A 15,017-nucleotide genomic window follows, 5' to 3' on the forward strand; every position below is an offset into this window, starting at 1 on the left:
TACGATGATGATGATGAGTGAAAATGGAAAAAAATAAATAGTTAAGTATTAAAATGTGTGAGAATTCAAAAAGAATTATTATGACGATGATAAATATATAAACGAGAAATAAATGAATGAAAAACACTAGCAAAAATCAGTTTCAGTTATCTTTTATTTAATGCATTCAATTTTCATCGCCGGTTACATCAATTTTTGGAATACTGAATGGTGAAAGTGGAGAAAGTAGAGAAAGCATGCATACATTATTAGAAAGTTGGAATTTTGAGTAATGTTTCCAATTCGGGCCTCGTGATTAGTTAATATTATTGTCCAACTTGGCATGCATTATAAATAATAGATAATTTTGGTGATAAAAATATGAAAAAAATAATATTTAGAAATTTCTAAAATCGCAATTTGTCACCCAATTAAACAGCTCATTTACTAAAGACATAGAGTTGAGAACTTTGAGAACTTTAAACTTCTCAGCGTGTTATGAAATGAGACCTCGCAAAAGTCGGCACTCTGCTGAAAGAAACGACAAAATAATAATTCACCTTCTTTCTCCTAGTTTAACTTTTAAATATTCTACTAAATACGTAACCATCCTTTAAGTAAAAGGATGCTCGGTTTGGGGGTGGGGCTCGGTGGTGGGGATAGCGTCGGAGTAGCTGGGGCCGGTTTTCGTGAGATTTTGGTCGACCAACCCTTCTCAGGAAAATGGATGGACGTGGATATGAATTTAGGTAAAGTTAAAAATAAATTATCCATAACTAATTATTCTTTGTAGTAATTATGGTTGTCTTTATTATATAACTTTATTATGCCTACTGCTCAGGGGGTGGTCACTACACGTTTCAAGGAACAAAATTCTCTGATTGGGCGGGTGGGTTTTCCTACAAGAATAATAATGCATCCTCCGCAAAGGCGTCTACCAAGGGCGTCACGGCGTATAGAAGTATTCATTGGTAAGCCTGCTAAGTTGTTTCAGAGGAAGAATTAATTAATGCGCTATGCTACAATCTAGAAAATTTAATGTGTATTAGGCGAACACTCAACGACACATTGGAACTTTGCGAAATTTCGCTCCACCTTAACCTGATTGATAACCAGGTGCGCTACATATTCCAAGGATCTCCAATCGTGGGTCCAATCACGATTCAAGAAACGGAAACCAATGTCATCATCCTCGTGGCTACGCTGACCTCTGTGAACCGGTTTGTATTCGTACATCCAAATCGTATAGCCGCTGGCGTCGACGTAGACAAAAACCGTTCAATATTTCATCAAATCACTAACCCACCTGTGATGAATTTCCGCTCTTTCAACCTCTATGAGCACGCGATGAGTAAGCAAATGCAATTCATTTATAATTATTAAATAAGTAAGCTGATTATCTTCCCAATATTCAGACATTCCTGTTCCTCTGTCTGCCACCTGCGCCTACGTTGGAGGAGTGACCCATTCTCGCTCCAGATTTTCCAAGGAACTGACCTTAACTCCCACTCTCGTTGGGGGTGAGTGTTTGTTCGCCTACTCCTTCGAGTCAGGGAGCATCAATGTGTACAAAATTTCGAAAGATGACATCCTCACCAGGTACGATTTAAGGCAGGCGAACATCTTTACGAGGCTGTTTTCCGGGTTAACGACGTCGATCATGCGGTAATTATTACGAGTATTATGCATTTGATATTTTTCGTCGCTTAATGAGTGATTAAAAGGGCACTAACTTATAGTTGCAAATATTTGTTGCAGGACACCTACTACCATTCTGGACGCTGTGATTGGACTCTCATTCTTCTTCTCGACGTCGAAAGGAATTATAACTACTCACATCGTCACACTCGCAATGAATGGACAATTAAACCTCTGGTCGTGCCCCAATCTTGATAATTTTACAGAGTGGAACTCTTACCATTGCGGTGTGGTGGATAATCGATTCGCAGTAGATAGTCATATCGGTAATAAAAATTGTAATTAGTTTAACTATAGTGAATTTGACTGTAAACAAATTGTATTTAGATTCGTGTATGCTCCTTCGTAAAAGCGATGATGTTGATCACCCGTCGTTTGCCATTCACATCCCGGGAGATGGTTTCCGCCTTTACAAATTGCAAAAGCTCGCTGGAACTGCTAGTACGGGTCAGGGAGGAAATGCATTGTCACAAAGTTCGCCTAAATTCCAGCTCGTTATGAAACAACGGATCGAGTTTGTCGTAAGTTTTGTTGGCCATCATTATCAATTTTATTATTTAAATGTTAATTAATTTAATTAATTACAAATTGCCATTCATACCATTTTTAGGACCGTGACGTAATGGACTTTTGTCTCACCTCTGATCACATTTTCACCCTCGTCAATAACCCTGATGAGGAGATGGAATGGGCTATAAATTCATATCGATTGGATGAGCCAAACTCGTCGTCCCGTAAGAACCATCCTTCATTCACATCAGCCTTGCTGGAACCACTCCCTGCCCCTGACCCGGAACCAAACACTGAGGCGAAGGAGTTTTACATGTCGCTCATATTTAATAATTCGTCCTTCACGGCAACAACGATTATGAAAGCTCTCACGGTATAAGCACTACAGTGCACAGATTAACTGTGATGTAGAGTTGCGATTAGCTAATTATCTTTAATTATTTCAATTGCTAGATGTTCCGTAAAGATGAAGATAAACCGATTCGTCCCGATATAGATTGGGACTCACTCCGCATTACTGCTATGAACACAATTGATCGAGAAATCGCTCTAGCCACTTCCGACACCGAGTTTGATATCAGTGACGAAGATTATACTGAATTAAGCCTCAAATTTTGGGGGATGTTTTACAATTCTTGTGTAGAGTATCACATCGTAAGTGGATGGATATCTTACTTATTTATGTGTTGATTAAAAAAGTTAATTAACAATTTTGAATCTCTTTTATCAGCACACTGTGAAACCACTGGGACTCTTCTTTGAGTCAAATTCCAACATGGTCTGTGTGGTAAAGAAAAGTCGGATCTCGTTCCTGCGCCCAACTTCGTTTTTGGAGACACTTTACTATTTCCCCCACACTCTGAATCTGTCCACCTCCCACGCCCATCCAGAATCGGATGAATACGACGAATTCCGCAAGGACCTTGTTTCCGTCACGAGATATTTGGGCATTGTCAAGTCCTTGGAAGATATCTTTAACGACAGCCACATCTCCAAGATAGAAAAACAGCTGCGGCAGAATATTTCTCAGTTGCAAGACGTTTGTAAAGAAATTGCTAATTTTCTTCTATCGACTGATCCACATTGTTTCGCGACGGTAGATACAAAAACGAAACGTTTAAATTTCGAGCAAGAGAATTTATTTGATAAATAACTTGTTGAAAATGTCATAGGTTGAACGTCAACTCGTGCAAGTTCTTTGCAGCAAGTTACAGCAACTTGGTGGCAATGCGGAAATCGCGATGAAAAAGACGCTGGATTTGATCTCATCTTGGGACCAGGGAGACAGTGCTGGTGAGGACGATGACGATGCATCGACATTTTACATGGGGTCACGTCTTGGGGTCCATGTCACGCATCGGATTTTACAGCAGTTGATGCAACACAAGTAATCATCTTATTGATCTCATAAGTGTGACAGAGGTTTTCATCCCTTGTGACTAAAATTATGGCTGGTTTTCAACAGATTTATGATTGCGCGTGATACGATTGTGTTACAATATATGGTGACAGCATTCTTCGCATCTCGAGACGATACGGAATTAGGGGGAGGCGATGGAGATAATAACTCACTTGCGGTACCATGGAGTGATCAAGAGGACGCGAAATGGACCACAGCGGCTTATTTTGCCTTAATGGATGTGACAGAAACTTATATTGAGAGAGTTCCTGATTTTGTGAGGGAGCGTGGCCTTAAAGTGGCGAATATTCTAAAACTGGCAACATCTTCGGATTCATCTACTAGAGGAGGAGGAGGAGGTGACGACTTTGATGCTTTTTGGCCAATCAAATTGCTCGAGGGATTTTGTCTTTCGTCCGTTGGTTCGCACGCTATCCGGGCTCGATTAAGTTTGTCGTCGGGCGGCGGATGTAGTGTACTGGCACATGCAGAAGCGACGGGAAGATGCATGTGGGTCAAAGAAATATATATAAAGTTATCTATTTAGTTGAGTATGACTAATCATAATTCATTGCAATTTGGACTTGCAGATGGACAAACAGTTTCCAAGATAATACTCGCCCTATGGAGGATTATCTCATTGTTTCGTGTCAGTACAACATTCTGAAGACATATGCAAACTTTATGGTCCACTATTTCTCCAATAATAAAGCCCACATGAGTGCGTACTTACATTAAAATTGGCACACTATTGCCAAATTAATGATTAGTAATTTTGCTAATTAATTACTGAATTTGCAGAAGACTTCTACCTCGGGCTCTCAAACCTGTGCCTCTTCAATGAAGACGTCGGTATCGCCCACTTGTGCAGTATAAATTTGAAGTCTGCCGTCTTAGACGAGTACTTTTGCTCTCGCGTGCTCCAGCTTGATCTACCGATCGAGGGAGCGATTTCCCTCTTTAATTCGTACTATGTCAGAGTAATCTCGATTCTGCAGGTGAAAAAGAGCTTTTAGTTGGTTGAGAATGACAAGCAAAATATATATTAATTCCTATTTTATGTTTCTAATCTGCAGGTGTTGGAATATTTGCAAGGAGTCCGACGCATGGCCATGGAAGGATTTCATGCCGCTGCGACGGAAGAGGAAGCCATTAAAATGTGTACACTCGCTTTTAAATGTGCCATTCAATTGGACGACTACAATGAGGCGTATGACTACGTTATGAAAGTAAGTACTTTTAGTGCCGCTAAAATTCTTGAGGACAATACGACACTTTAATTGTAATGCATGTCCGTCATATTTAATTTCAGATACCCACTACGGCGGAGTCTGGTTCTCAAGAGAAACTTGCATCCCTTCGCACATTTATTGGTCATTTGGTACGGAAGGGGGAAATGGACACGCTTCTGGGTCTTTCTATGGACGAATTGTTCAACAAGAGCTCCTCCATTCGGGAGCAGATTGAAGGTATCCTCTTCGCCCAGGCGAATCTGGCCGATCCGCTCGAACCTGTGGGAGCGTATCAAATGCTGTACGTTTTCCACCTGGCAAACGATCACTTTCACAAAGGTGAGAGTATAAAGTTTATTTATTTTTGTTCTGAAACTATTGCCTGATGAAGTTTGCGGTTAGCATACCAAAGCTCGGGAAGAACAAATATCTCAAAAATATATCTTCTGCAGTACTATTCAAACCAATAATATATATAATTTATTGTAAATAATTTCGAAGTGTGTTTTGCATGATTTGCTTAATTTTTCTTCTTCAGCCGCGTCGACGATGTACTACAAAGCGATGCGGATTGGTGACAAGTGTACTGGTCGGGACGCCCTTCTCGCCCAAAAGGCATGCTACCTAGATGTGATGACGTGTCTCTCACTTGTGACTCCAACAGATTGTCGATTTGTAGTAAAAAAGACAGGAATTATTCGAGATGTTTTGAAAGAAGTTAAGTGTTTCAATCCAGAACAAGGAGGCAACGCGGAAGAGGTGAGCAAGTCAATAATATAAATATGTATGTATGTGTGGGAATAAATGTTTGTTCATTGAAATTATGTATGATGATTGTGTATGATCATTTAGGCATTAACGGTCCCCTGCGTTCCATGGGAGAGGGAACTCGTGGTGGTAGAAATGACCGAAATACGAAAAGAGATGTTCGTTCTTATCATGTTGGCCGAATTGGAAGACGATACTCCAGTCAAACCGATGGGTACGGCATCTTTAAACTATTTTGAAATTACGGATATCTTTTCATATTCATTTTATTTTGGTTTTCAGACTTTGAACGCCGTGCGGCTCGGACCGTCGACATGCTTAGGCTTTGTCACCAATATGACGATGCTTTTAAATTAGCCTTTCTCTGGGGGATTGACCCAACTCCAATCATCTCATATTTTACAGATGTCTGTTGCAACCTAGTCCACAACGTGATGCCCAAAGGGGGAGATCCTGGCGTATATTTTCGCCATGTGGATACTTCTGGTTGAGCCTTTTTGAGATAATTTACCTTCAGTTTTGTAGCTGAATTTTAACGTTCCTTTTTATCTTACAGATCTTGCCAGTTCATCAGAAACGAGCTACACCGAGTTGGGGTTCCGCCTCCTGGAAAAATATCTAAATCAAGAGGAAAAGCCGAGAGAGTCCTGTCTGCATAACGCCATCACACTCAAACTGCTTATGGCTGACGTAGAGTTGCCACAGTGGTTGGTGGCATCTTACAAGGTGGGTATTAGGGCATCAGTTTCATAGAACGTTTTAATTATCTACGTGTATTCCCATGTTGTCTTATATTCCTGATTTATTTCATTGTGTTCAGAAAAGGAATGTGGCACAGCTTCTGCGTTGCCTGATTCGTTACTCTGAATGGGAGAAGGCTGCAGAGCTCGCGTTAAAAATATTGGATGCCGCCCTCGGTCGTGTCAAGTGCGACGAGTTTGATTCCACCGTTAAAAAGATATCTTCGTATGACACCATCGAACCGTCTGGGCTACCTTTAAATTATATCAGTGATCTCTCTGGAGCATTAAAGGAGTACGGTAAAGGGAACCCAAGTCTGATTGAGGTATGCATACATACAATTACTGAACGTGTTGATATTTTGTGTACTTGCGGGTACTTATTAATCTGACCATATTTTGTCTTGTCCAGTTACATGGAACTCTTACTGAGAGAGCGTCCCTATTTTGTGATCGTGTCATTGCCTGTACGAATGAGCGGAAAATCATGTTTGCGATCGATCGGAAATGAAAACAAGAAGTATAAAGCTTTGATGATGATGAAATAACAATAATAATATTGTGTGTATAATAATTTTCATGTATTGTCCCTGAGTTAATTTGTTTCCTATTACTGCACTTACTTATCTTTCGTAGAGACTAATTTTAATGGTCTGGACATTTTGTCGAATTTTGTACATTTATAATAATAAAGTTGTGTATCTTGTATCTAACTATTCTTATTTTGAAGATATTTTGTATATGATGAATTATATGTATGTAGTGCCAATAATAACTAAATATTATGATAATGAGATTTTCATAATATTAAATTTAAGTCATTATTATTATTGTCTTTTTATTGGTCCACGATATAAATTCATAAATATTTTTCGACTGCACTACAAAACTCTGATAACGTGAACAATCAGAGCAACCTTGGGAGATAAGCACTAACAATGCAAGTCTTTTATGTGTACAACTCAGATCTGGTTGGGGCCAATTTTATTTTGTTCATCACAAAAAATAAGCATGCCCGTATTTTTTCATTTTTCATAATGCGCTAATTTGTGCGCATGGCGCGAATTTTAAAACATTTTTCAGCCAAAACCTCACTTTTTGAAAATTCTGTAAATTTTCGAATTTTAGCGCGAATCCAAAAATTCGAAAACATCTCTTCAGAATGACTTACTTGACTTGTAAAAAATCCACATGCATTATTTTTTGAAAAATAAAAATTTGAAAGAGTTTGTAATTTTAATGAATGTCAAAAACTGGCAAAAAATTTTGAAATTAAAACTTCGAGACAATTGGATTTTTCATAAGTCAGATAAGTCATTCTGAAGAGACATGTTTTCGAATTTTTGAATTCGCAAGGTGATGGCGAAAACAAGGTGATGACGATGAGTGACCTTGCGACATGTCGATAACACCAAAAAGAAGTCTCTGTCGAAGTTTGATGCAAATCGGACGAAAAATGGCGAAGTTATGGCATGGCGACGAAATTGGGCGAAAACAAGGTGGTGGCGATGAGTGTGACCTTGCGACATGTCGATAACACCAAAAAGAAGTCTCTGTCGAAGTTTGATGCAAATCGGACGAAAAATGGCGAAGTTATGGCATGGCGACGAAATTGGGCGAAAACAAGGTGGTGGCGATGAGTGTGACCTTGCGACATGTCGATAACACCAAAAAGAAGTCTCTGTCGAAGTTTGATGCAAATCGGACGAAAAATGGCGAAGTTATGGCATGGCGACGAAATTTGGCGAAAACAAGGTGGTGGCGATGAGTGTGACCTCGCGACATGTCAACAACACCAAAAAGAATTGTTGTGCGAAATTTCATGCAAATCGGACGAGAAATGGCGAAATTATGGCATGGCGACGAAATTTGGCGAAAACAAGGTGGTGGCGGTAGGTGGAGCATTGCGACATGTCGACTACACCAATAAGAAGTCTCTGTCGAAATTAGATGGGAATCGGACGAGAAATGGCGAAATTATGGCATGGCGACGAAATTTGGCGAAAACAAGGTGGTGGCGGTAGGTGGAGCATTGCGACATGTCGACAACACCAATAAGAAGTCTCTGTCGAAATTTCATGCAAATCGGACGAGAAATGGCGAAATTATGGCATGGCGACAAAGGTTGTCGCCATGCCATGCATTTATAAGGGGGGGGGAGCTGTTGGCCGCCCTGAGAAGGGCGTTTCCAGAGCACACGACAAGGACGTCGCTCCCTCGTGCTCTACGCGGGCGGGCCCCCACTCGCGCCCTGAGGCGCAAGGGGGGTCTACCTCCACCGACCGGGAAAGCCCTGCCCACGTCACCGCCCCTGCAACCGCGTTCCCCTAGGGGGCCCGTCTGACCCTCGCCTTACGAGGTGGGAGCGCACCCGTAAATCGGCCCCCATTAAGGCTTCGAACTCGAGAACCCGGTCGGCCCCAAGGGGAGGTATCGCTAAAGAGCGGCGTCACCCAAGGGTTGGAGGTAGAGAGCCCCTCTCACTTGCCAAGCGCCACCCGCACTTTTGGCAAGCCCCGCCGGCTCCCCACCCGGTGAGCCTGCTTGGTGGGAGGAGCATTGGAGGGGGGACCTTCCCGTAAGGCTCTCCCCTTGCAGCGTTGCTCCCCCGGACCACCCCTCCAACGGGAAGAGAGTCGGGGCTGTGGGACAAACCACGGGTGGACCCGACTCCCCAGAGAGGCAGGGCGGCCCAAGGGCGCAGCTGCAATGGGGAGCTCACCCAGGGACACGTCCCCCACGAGCGCCTCCCGCAGACTGACAAAAATTTCTGGTGCAGCTCCTTTTATACCCTCTGGAGGGCGGTGAAAGTTCTGCTATAAATAGCACCCGGTGAAAGTTCTGCTATTAATAGCACCCGGTGAAAGTTCTGCTATTAATAGCACCCGGTGAAAGTTCTGCTATTAATAGCACCTGCGATAAGCGGCCTCACATGTTCCGTGTTTACAATTGTTACAAATAATTCATCATTAATAATTTATTGTTTCAACGTTGTTGAGGTTGGGTAAATGTCGATTCTTATAGTTTTTTGGTCGCTGATTTCGAATCTGAGGTCAGTTTTTCGATTGCGACATCATGGGAAGGGACACAGGGCCAATTAATTATGTTCAAATAACATGTAAAATTATAAAGCTGCAAATATAAGGCTGGGTTTGGTAGTAATTTATGAATAAATTAAAAGTTGACATAAATTCATGTACTAAAAGAGTTACGACAGAGTTACTAGTACTCATGTACTAGTAACTCTGTCAATCAGAGAGTGAAACGTTTGGGAATCCATCACTACTGCCAGTATGCACGATTAATTGACACCGTTTCTATGGGGTGGTGCCCCATAGAAAGATAGAAAATAATATTGGCCACTATGTGATAATTTTTGTAATAATCTACATGCCAACTGCAACTTCGTCTCTTCACAGTCTTCACGATGCTTACTTCGACACGATTAACTGACATCGTTTCTATGGGCGGTGCCCCATACGGTTGCGACAAATGAATTATTTTGAAAAAAAAACTCACTTTTTAATCTTTGGGGCAAAAGTCCTTTCGTTTGCCCCAAGTCCAAAAATACATGGAAAATTAATCTTTTAGCAAGAGAAAAATCTTTCTTTCGACTTTCTCCAGTAAAATATTTCTTTCAAAAAATTAATAATGGTTAAATGTGAGGTAGTCGGGTGCATAAACACTCGTGGTATGCAGGACATACTATTCCATCGCTTTCATCGCGAATCAGAGGGAGGCCTCTGATTCGCCTCTCTTCACTGAATGGAATAAATTATGCGGAAGAAATAATTGTGGAATAAAGGACAAACGAATCTGCAGTAATCATTTCCAGCCTTATGACTACAGTACGACGAGCCGGCGTCTCCTGTATAGTGCCTTACCTTCCCTAAACCTTCCACCAAGTAAAAATAATATGACAAGTAATATTTATTTTGCACGACTGATGACATGCATGTATGTATATATTTAGAAAGCACTCACAATATTGATATTACCCTCAGTCCTCGCAGTGTCAACTCTACGTTCTTTGTAAAAATTGATGGAAAAATTCTAAATTTGAGGTTGGTCTAAGCCTGAGAACGACAAATGGGATGAAGTTTTTAATGTCACAAATAGTAGTCATTGGGAGATTCAACTGGAAAATGTTTCAAACCGATGTTAGAAGTTTTTGGGAGTCCAATTCAATCACTGTATTAACAGCACCAGGATTACGTAAAACTTGCAGCGGGGGGTTGTGGTATGGTTCATTTACATAATCCTTGTGGTTTCACATCACGAAAATGGGATCAATAAGATGAAGGTGTTGAACGTTCTTTTTATAATTTATTAAATGAACATGTATACTACAACAAAATCTCTTATTTTATATTTATTGCTCATTACAGACCACAAGGATCACGTAAATGGACCATACCACAACCCCCCGCTGCAAGTTTTACGTAATTCACTCAATAATAATTTGCATTTCTCAGAAATAAAGTGATCTCCCTTTTGTTTTAACTTAATCAGATTGATAGTGAATTTATTGCTAATTTATCTATTAATATACTATTGATCTAGTTATGCATCATGTCTCAAACACAAAATCAACCTCTGCAAATTTGCATCGCGTCACTCCCATTTTTTCCGTAAATTTATATTCACATCAGCACGATATCGTAAAATATAACGCCAAGAATTTTCTGCCCCAGTCACCAATGACGAATTCATTAAGTTTTTAAGTTTTTCAAAAATGAAAATTTGTGTTGGAAACAATTCATTTGTCGTAACATGTATAGAATGATAAAGTGTCAAATAATATTGTTACTTCGACGATGAAAAAACTTCAATTTTTGAAAACCCTGGTACCTTTTTTTGGAACCAGTGTGCACTAACATTTCGTTCCCACGAATTAATTTTTTAACCATGGATACAAGAATCAGTGCAGTTGTAAATGTGAAATCGGCTATTTCGGCGTTCTGTTAGAAATTTTTGTGCTTTAATTACCGTTAGCGACGGCCCAAATAATTAGCACTTCAAAAATGGAGGGTTTTGAAGCTATCGAAGCAACTGTCGTAACCTTGTATTATGATAAATTGACAAGCAATCTTGGTTGACATCAGGGTCCTTTGACTGTTTCCTTGGAGGATTTCTAGACAGGGTCATGTCAGTTCAAAAATTCTCCAAAATTTTTTTTGCAGATTTTAAAGTTTGAGAATACGGCAGGATTCTTCAATCTAACGGCTACGCCGGTGTTTCTGGGTTCGGCCGTAACTCGGAAAAAATGGAAATTTTCATTTTTTGAAAAGCTGGATATTATAATATCCAGCCTTGTGTATCCATGTGTCTGTCTGTCTGTCTGTTCATAAATTCCACAAATTCATACTTTTACGTAAACTGCTTGTGCGTTACAATTTTACTAACGTAAAAATTAAATAAGAAATTAAAATACACAATAAAAACCAATAGTGCAGACAGACTCCATATAGCCGAGTCAGGGACAGAGTCCTTTGAGTCAGAGTTCTAAATTTTTCTCCGAATTGACCGACATAATATTACCAAACTCGTTGTGGATAGTTAAATGTTTGTTAGATTTTCTAATATTTGGCAATTTGGCATAAAAACCTTTAACATATTAAATTTCCAAAGCTGGGTGTGCTATCGAGAAGTGGTTTTTATCCCCCAAATACCAAATTTCAGATGGAAATAACAACTTCTAAAAACGTTATGGGTCAGTCTCCAGGGTCACTCTGCTTGCACTTTGCTCACTTTTAACTTCATATTCTTTCATAAGAAGCCATTAAATATCACCGTGCCGGATTTAATGTTTTTAAAGCAATTTATAAAAATCTGGATGGGTCACCCGTCACCCCATAGAGTCGCTACAGATAAAAATTTTACCAATTTCATTCCATATTCTTCCATTAAGACATGTAAGCAACATTTCAGCTGGATATGACGATTTTGAAAAATATTCCGATGCTAACATCCAATCTACGTTGGGCATGATTGGTCAAGTGGTTGGTCGGTGGGGGTCATTTAACTAACAATGCGATGAATCCAGCGGTCTCGCTCCAATTTTGACGAAACCACGAAAATTATGTAGCATTAGATAAATCATTAAACACGTGTTTCAGGATTTTTCATAATACTCACAAGGGAACATACCGAGGTGTCCAACGAGTTAAGGGTCGACACCTATACCAAAATGACCACAATACATGACTTATTAAACAAACTGAAGGAATTTCCGTGTAAAATTCACTTTTCGTCAAGTTGTGACATTCTCAGATTCCATCATACATAATTTTGTTTAAGCTTAAAATTCGTGGGCGTGACGTGGTTTTTTCCCTCGCACAAATTTTTAAATTAACAATTAATTTACAAACCAAATTTTGAATTTGATTTTTCTTTTGCACAATGTAATTGTGTGCAAAAAGGTTCTTTCATTTTTGAAGTCGGGTCAAAATTGGAAAAATTTACAGCATTTAAAAAAATCTTGAATTTGGTCTAAGTGAAGACTTCCGCTAATTTCCTTGTGTGAACAATTTAAAATTTGTCCGGTCAAAACCGGAAAAAACCACTTCATGCCCATGCATTTTAAGTGTAAGCCAAATTCTGATGGAATCCGTAAGCGAGAATCTGCATTTATCTCCCTCGCGAGAAAAATGTCACGCAAAAATGGAAATTCTTGCTCACGGCCTTAAAAGGCCTAAAACTGAAGCACGTACAAACTTTGGGAAAAATGTTAACACGTTGTATGGAATGCCTCGAAACTCGAAAGAATAATAAATAAAAATGTGTACGTAGAAATACTGTCATGCAAAATAGAATAATTAGTCAGCAATTAAGAAATAGGAAAACAATTTAAAAAATTTTCGTCGACCCAGTTATGGCGACACCCCGAGGGTAGATGATCAAATTCATCCTCAGAATAATCAGAATACAACAAAATGTGTAATGCACTTGATATCAAATTTATCGTTAACTACTAAACCCCTGACTCGGGCTTCTGTGCCAGTGATTGGCAAAATCCACCAAATTAGCAAATAATTCAAAATTAATTCGTTGACTGAGTTACGGCCGCACCCTAAGAGGAAACGAATTGATTCATCCTGAGAATACGGCAATTTTTGCTGGGAGAGTTTGATTGTCAAGAAAAATAAAATATTTTATAAACCGTCGTAAAATGACAACGATTTAATTTAATTGCAAATTAAAATAGTTATAAAATAATTGAACTAGAATCGGTATCAAAAATGGTACCTACAAATTTTTCACATGCACTTATGACGTTTTATAGAATATTTTATTTTTCTTGACAACCAAGCTCTCCCAGCAAAAATTGCCATATTCTCAAACTTTAAAATCTGCAAAAAAAATTTTGGAGAATTTTTGAACTGACATGACCCTGTCTAGAAATCCTCCAAGGAAACAGTCAAAGGACCCTGGTTGACATGATACAAGAATTGTAAAGTAATTCACACGAGATGATGAACAAAATTAAAACACTCTCAAAATTAGATCGGGCATAAAAATCTGAAATTTTCAAAGTTCACCCATTTATACAGATCAACCCATCAAACGATGATTCAACGTGTCCGACAGAGACAAATACGGAAAACTCTATTGAACGTTGATGATGAAAGTGAAATCAGTGCTGTAGCAGAATCCAAGAAGATTTATCGAGAAATTAGTCCAAGTAATGTAAAATGTAATTACATGTATTTGGGTATTAAATAACTCACTTCGCTTCTCATAATTCAACTTAAATTATTTACGGCCTTTAATAAAAGGATCCCCTATGCCTGGAGTACCGTTCGGGTTAGAACTGTTTGTTCCAGTTGAAAGAATTCTTGTCCGGTATGATCCTTCCTTGACCTCAGCCTGAGTCTTGCAGTCTAACTAGTTGTTCTTACGTTTTCAGACCACAAGAATTGCCACCACAAGATTACGAAGCGTTCACGGAGCACATGCATTATGACATCATTGATCTCGACACGGGGAAAATTTTTTTCGCCTGGGAAACTGACGTCCATGGCTTTGGGCGTCATAGGGTCTACACTCTCCGAATAGTGGATTTTGCAGGGAGGCCGGTGCTTCAAGTCAATAACATTACTACCTGTCTGACCTCCATTTTCTGGATCTTGCGTTGTTTTGGACAAACTGGAAGGGTGCGTTGGAATATATACAAAAATAAAATATTTTAACAAGTATAAATTTTATGCATCTGGGTTAGCGAGTCAACGTAAACAAACCCGACGGAACTAAACTTAGCGAAGTAATCCAAAAATATTATGGCTGGACGCCAAAGTTTACAGTAAAGAACGAATTTGGGAAACACGTCATGACCATACAAGGACCAAAGGGAGGATATTGCTGCGGCACCTCGTGGCTGATCGACGCCCAATTTCCTATCGTGGATATAGAGACGGGGAACGAGGTCGGACGCATAATTAGAGGGTCAGCCGACCCGTTCGAAAGTGTGGACACTTTTACAATGAATTTTCCTAGAACTTTGAAAGTCGGAGTGAAAGTTGGACTGCTCGGGTCTGCTTTTGCAATAGTGAGGTTAAAGTCAATGAGGGGTCAATGGTCAACATCATTGTTATATAATGTGTTTATCAACGTATTTCTAGAATTCCATGTTTTTCGATCACCCCTCCTCCAATCCCGATATTATTGAAATGTTCCAGGACATGAAACAAA

General features: G+C 39.6%; 2 protein-coding genes across 2 annotated transcripts; both read left to right on the top strand.

Moving 5' to 3' along the window:
* Nucleotides 1-518: 518 nt before the first annotated feature.
* LOC110859914 (nuclear pore complex protein Nup160) lies at nucleotides 519-7,117 on the top strand. Its single transcript, XM_022108945.2, has 21 exons — nucleotides 519-728; nucleotides 821-950; nucleotides 1,029-1,330; nucleotides 1,395-1,644; nucleotides 1,738-1,943; nucleotides 2,005-2,198; nucleotides 2,288-2,560; nucleotides 2,641-2,841; nucleotides 2,918-3,283; nucleotides 3,360-3,574; nucleotides 3,653-4,096; nucleotides 4,177-4,307; nucleotides 4,388-4,584; nucleotides 4,663-4,815; nucleotides 4,899-5,157; nucleotides 5,357-5,577; nucleotides 5,671-5,800; nucleotides 5,869-6,072; nucleotides 6,143-6,312; nucleotides 6,407-6,652; nucleotides 6,739-7,117. Exons 1-21 carry the CDS (start codon nucleotides 605-607, stop codon nucleotides 6,835-6,837), a joined length of 4,515 nt encoding a protein of 1,504 aa, XP_021964637.1. The 5' UTR covers nucleotides 519-604; the 3' UTR covers nucleotides 6,838-7,117.
* Nucleotides 7,118-13,882: 6,765 nt separating this feature from the next.
* Nucleotides 13,883-14,707, top strand: LOC110859998. The gene is made up of 5 exons (XM_035859886.1): nucleotides 13,883-14,010; nucleotides 14,105-14,171; nucleotides 14,236-14,482; nucleotides 14,548-14,589; nucleotides 14,669-14,707. Exons 1-5 carry the CDS (start codon nucleotides 13,896-13,898, stop codon nucleotides 14,705-14,707), a joined length of 510 nt encoding a protein of 169 aa, XP_035715779.1. The 5' UTR covers nucleotides 13,883-13,895.
* Nucleotides 14,708-15,017: the final 310 nt, after the last annotated feature.

This window comes from Folsomia candida, unplaced genomic scaffold (assembly GCF_002217175.1).
Source record: "Folsomia candida strain VU population unplaced genomic scaffold, ASM221717v1 Fcan01_Sc028, whole genome shotgun sequence".
Lineage (NCBI taxonomy): Eukaryota > Metazoa > Arthropoda > Collembola > Entomobryomorpha > Isotomidae > Folsomia > Folsomia candida.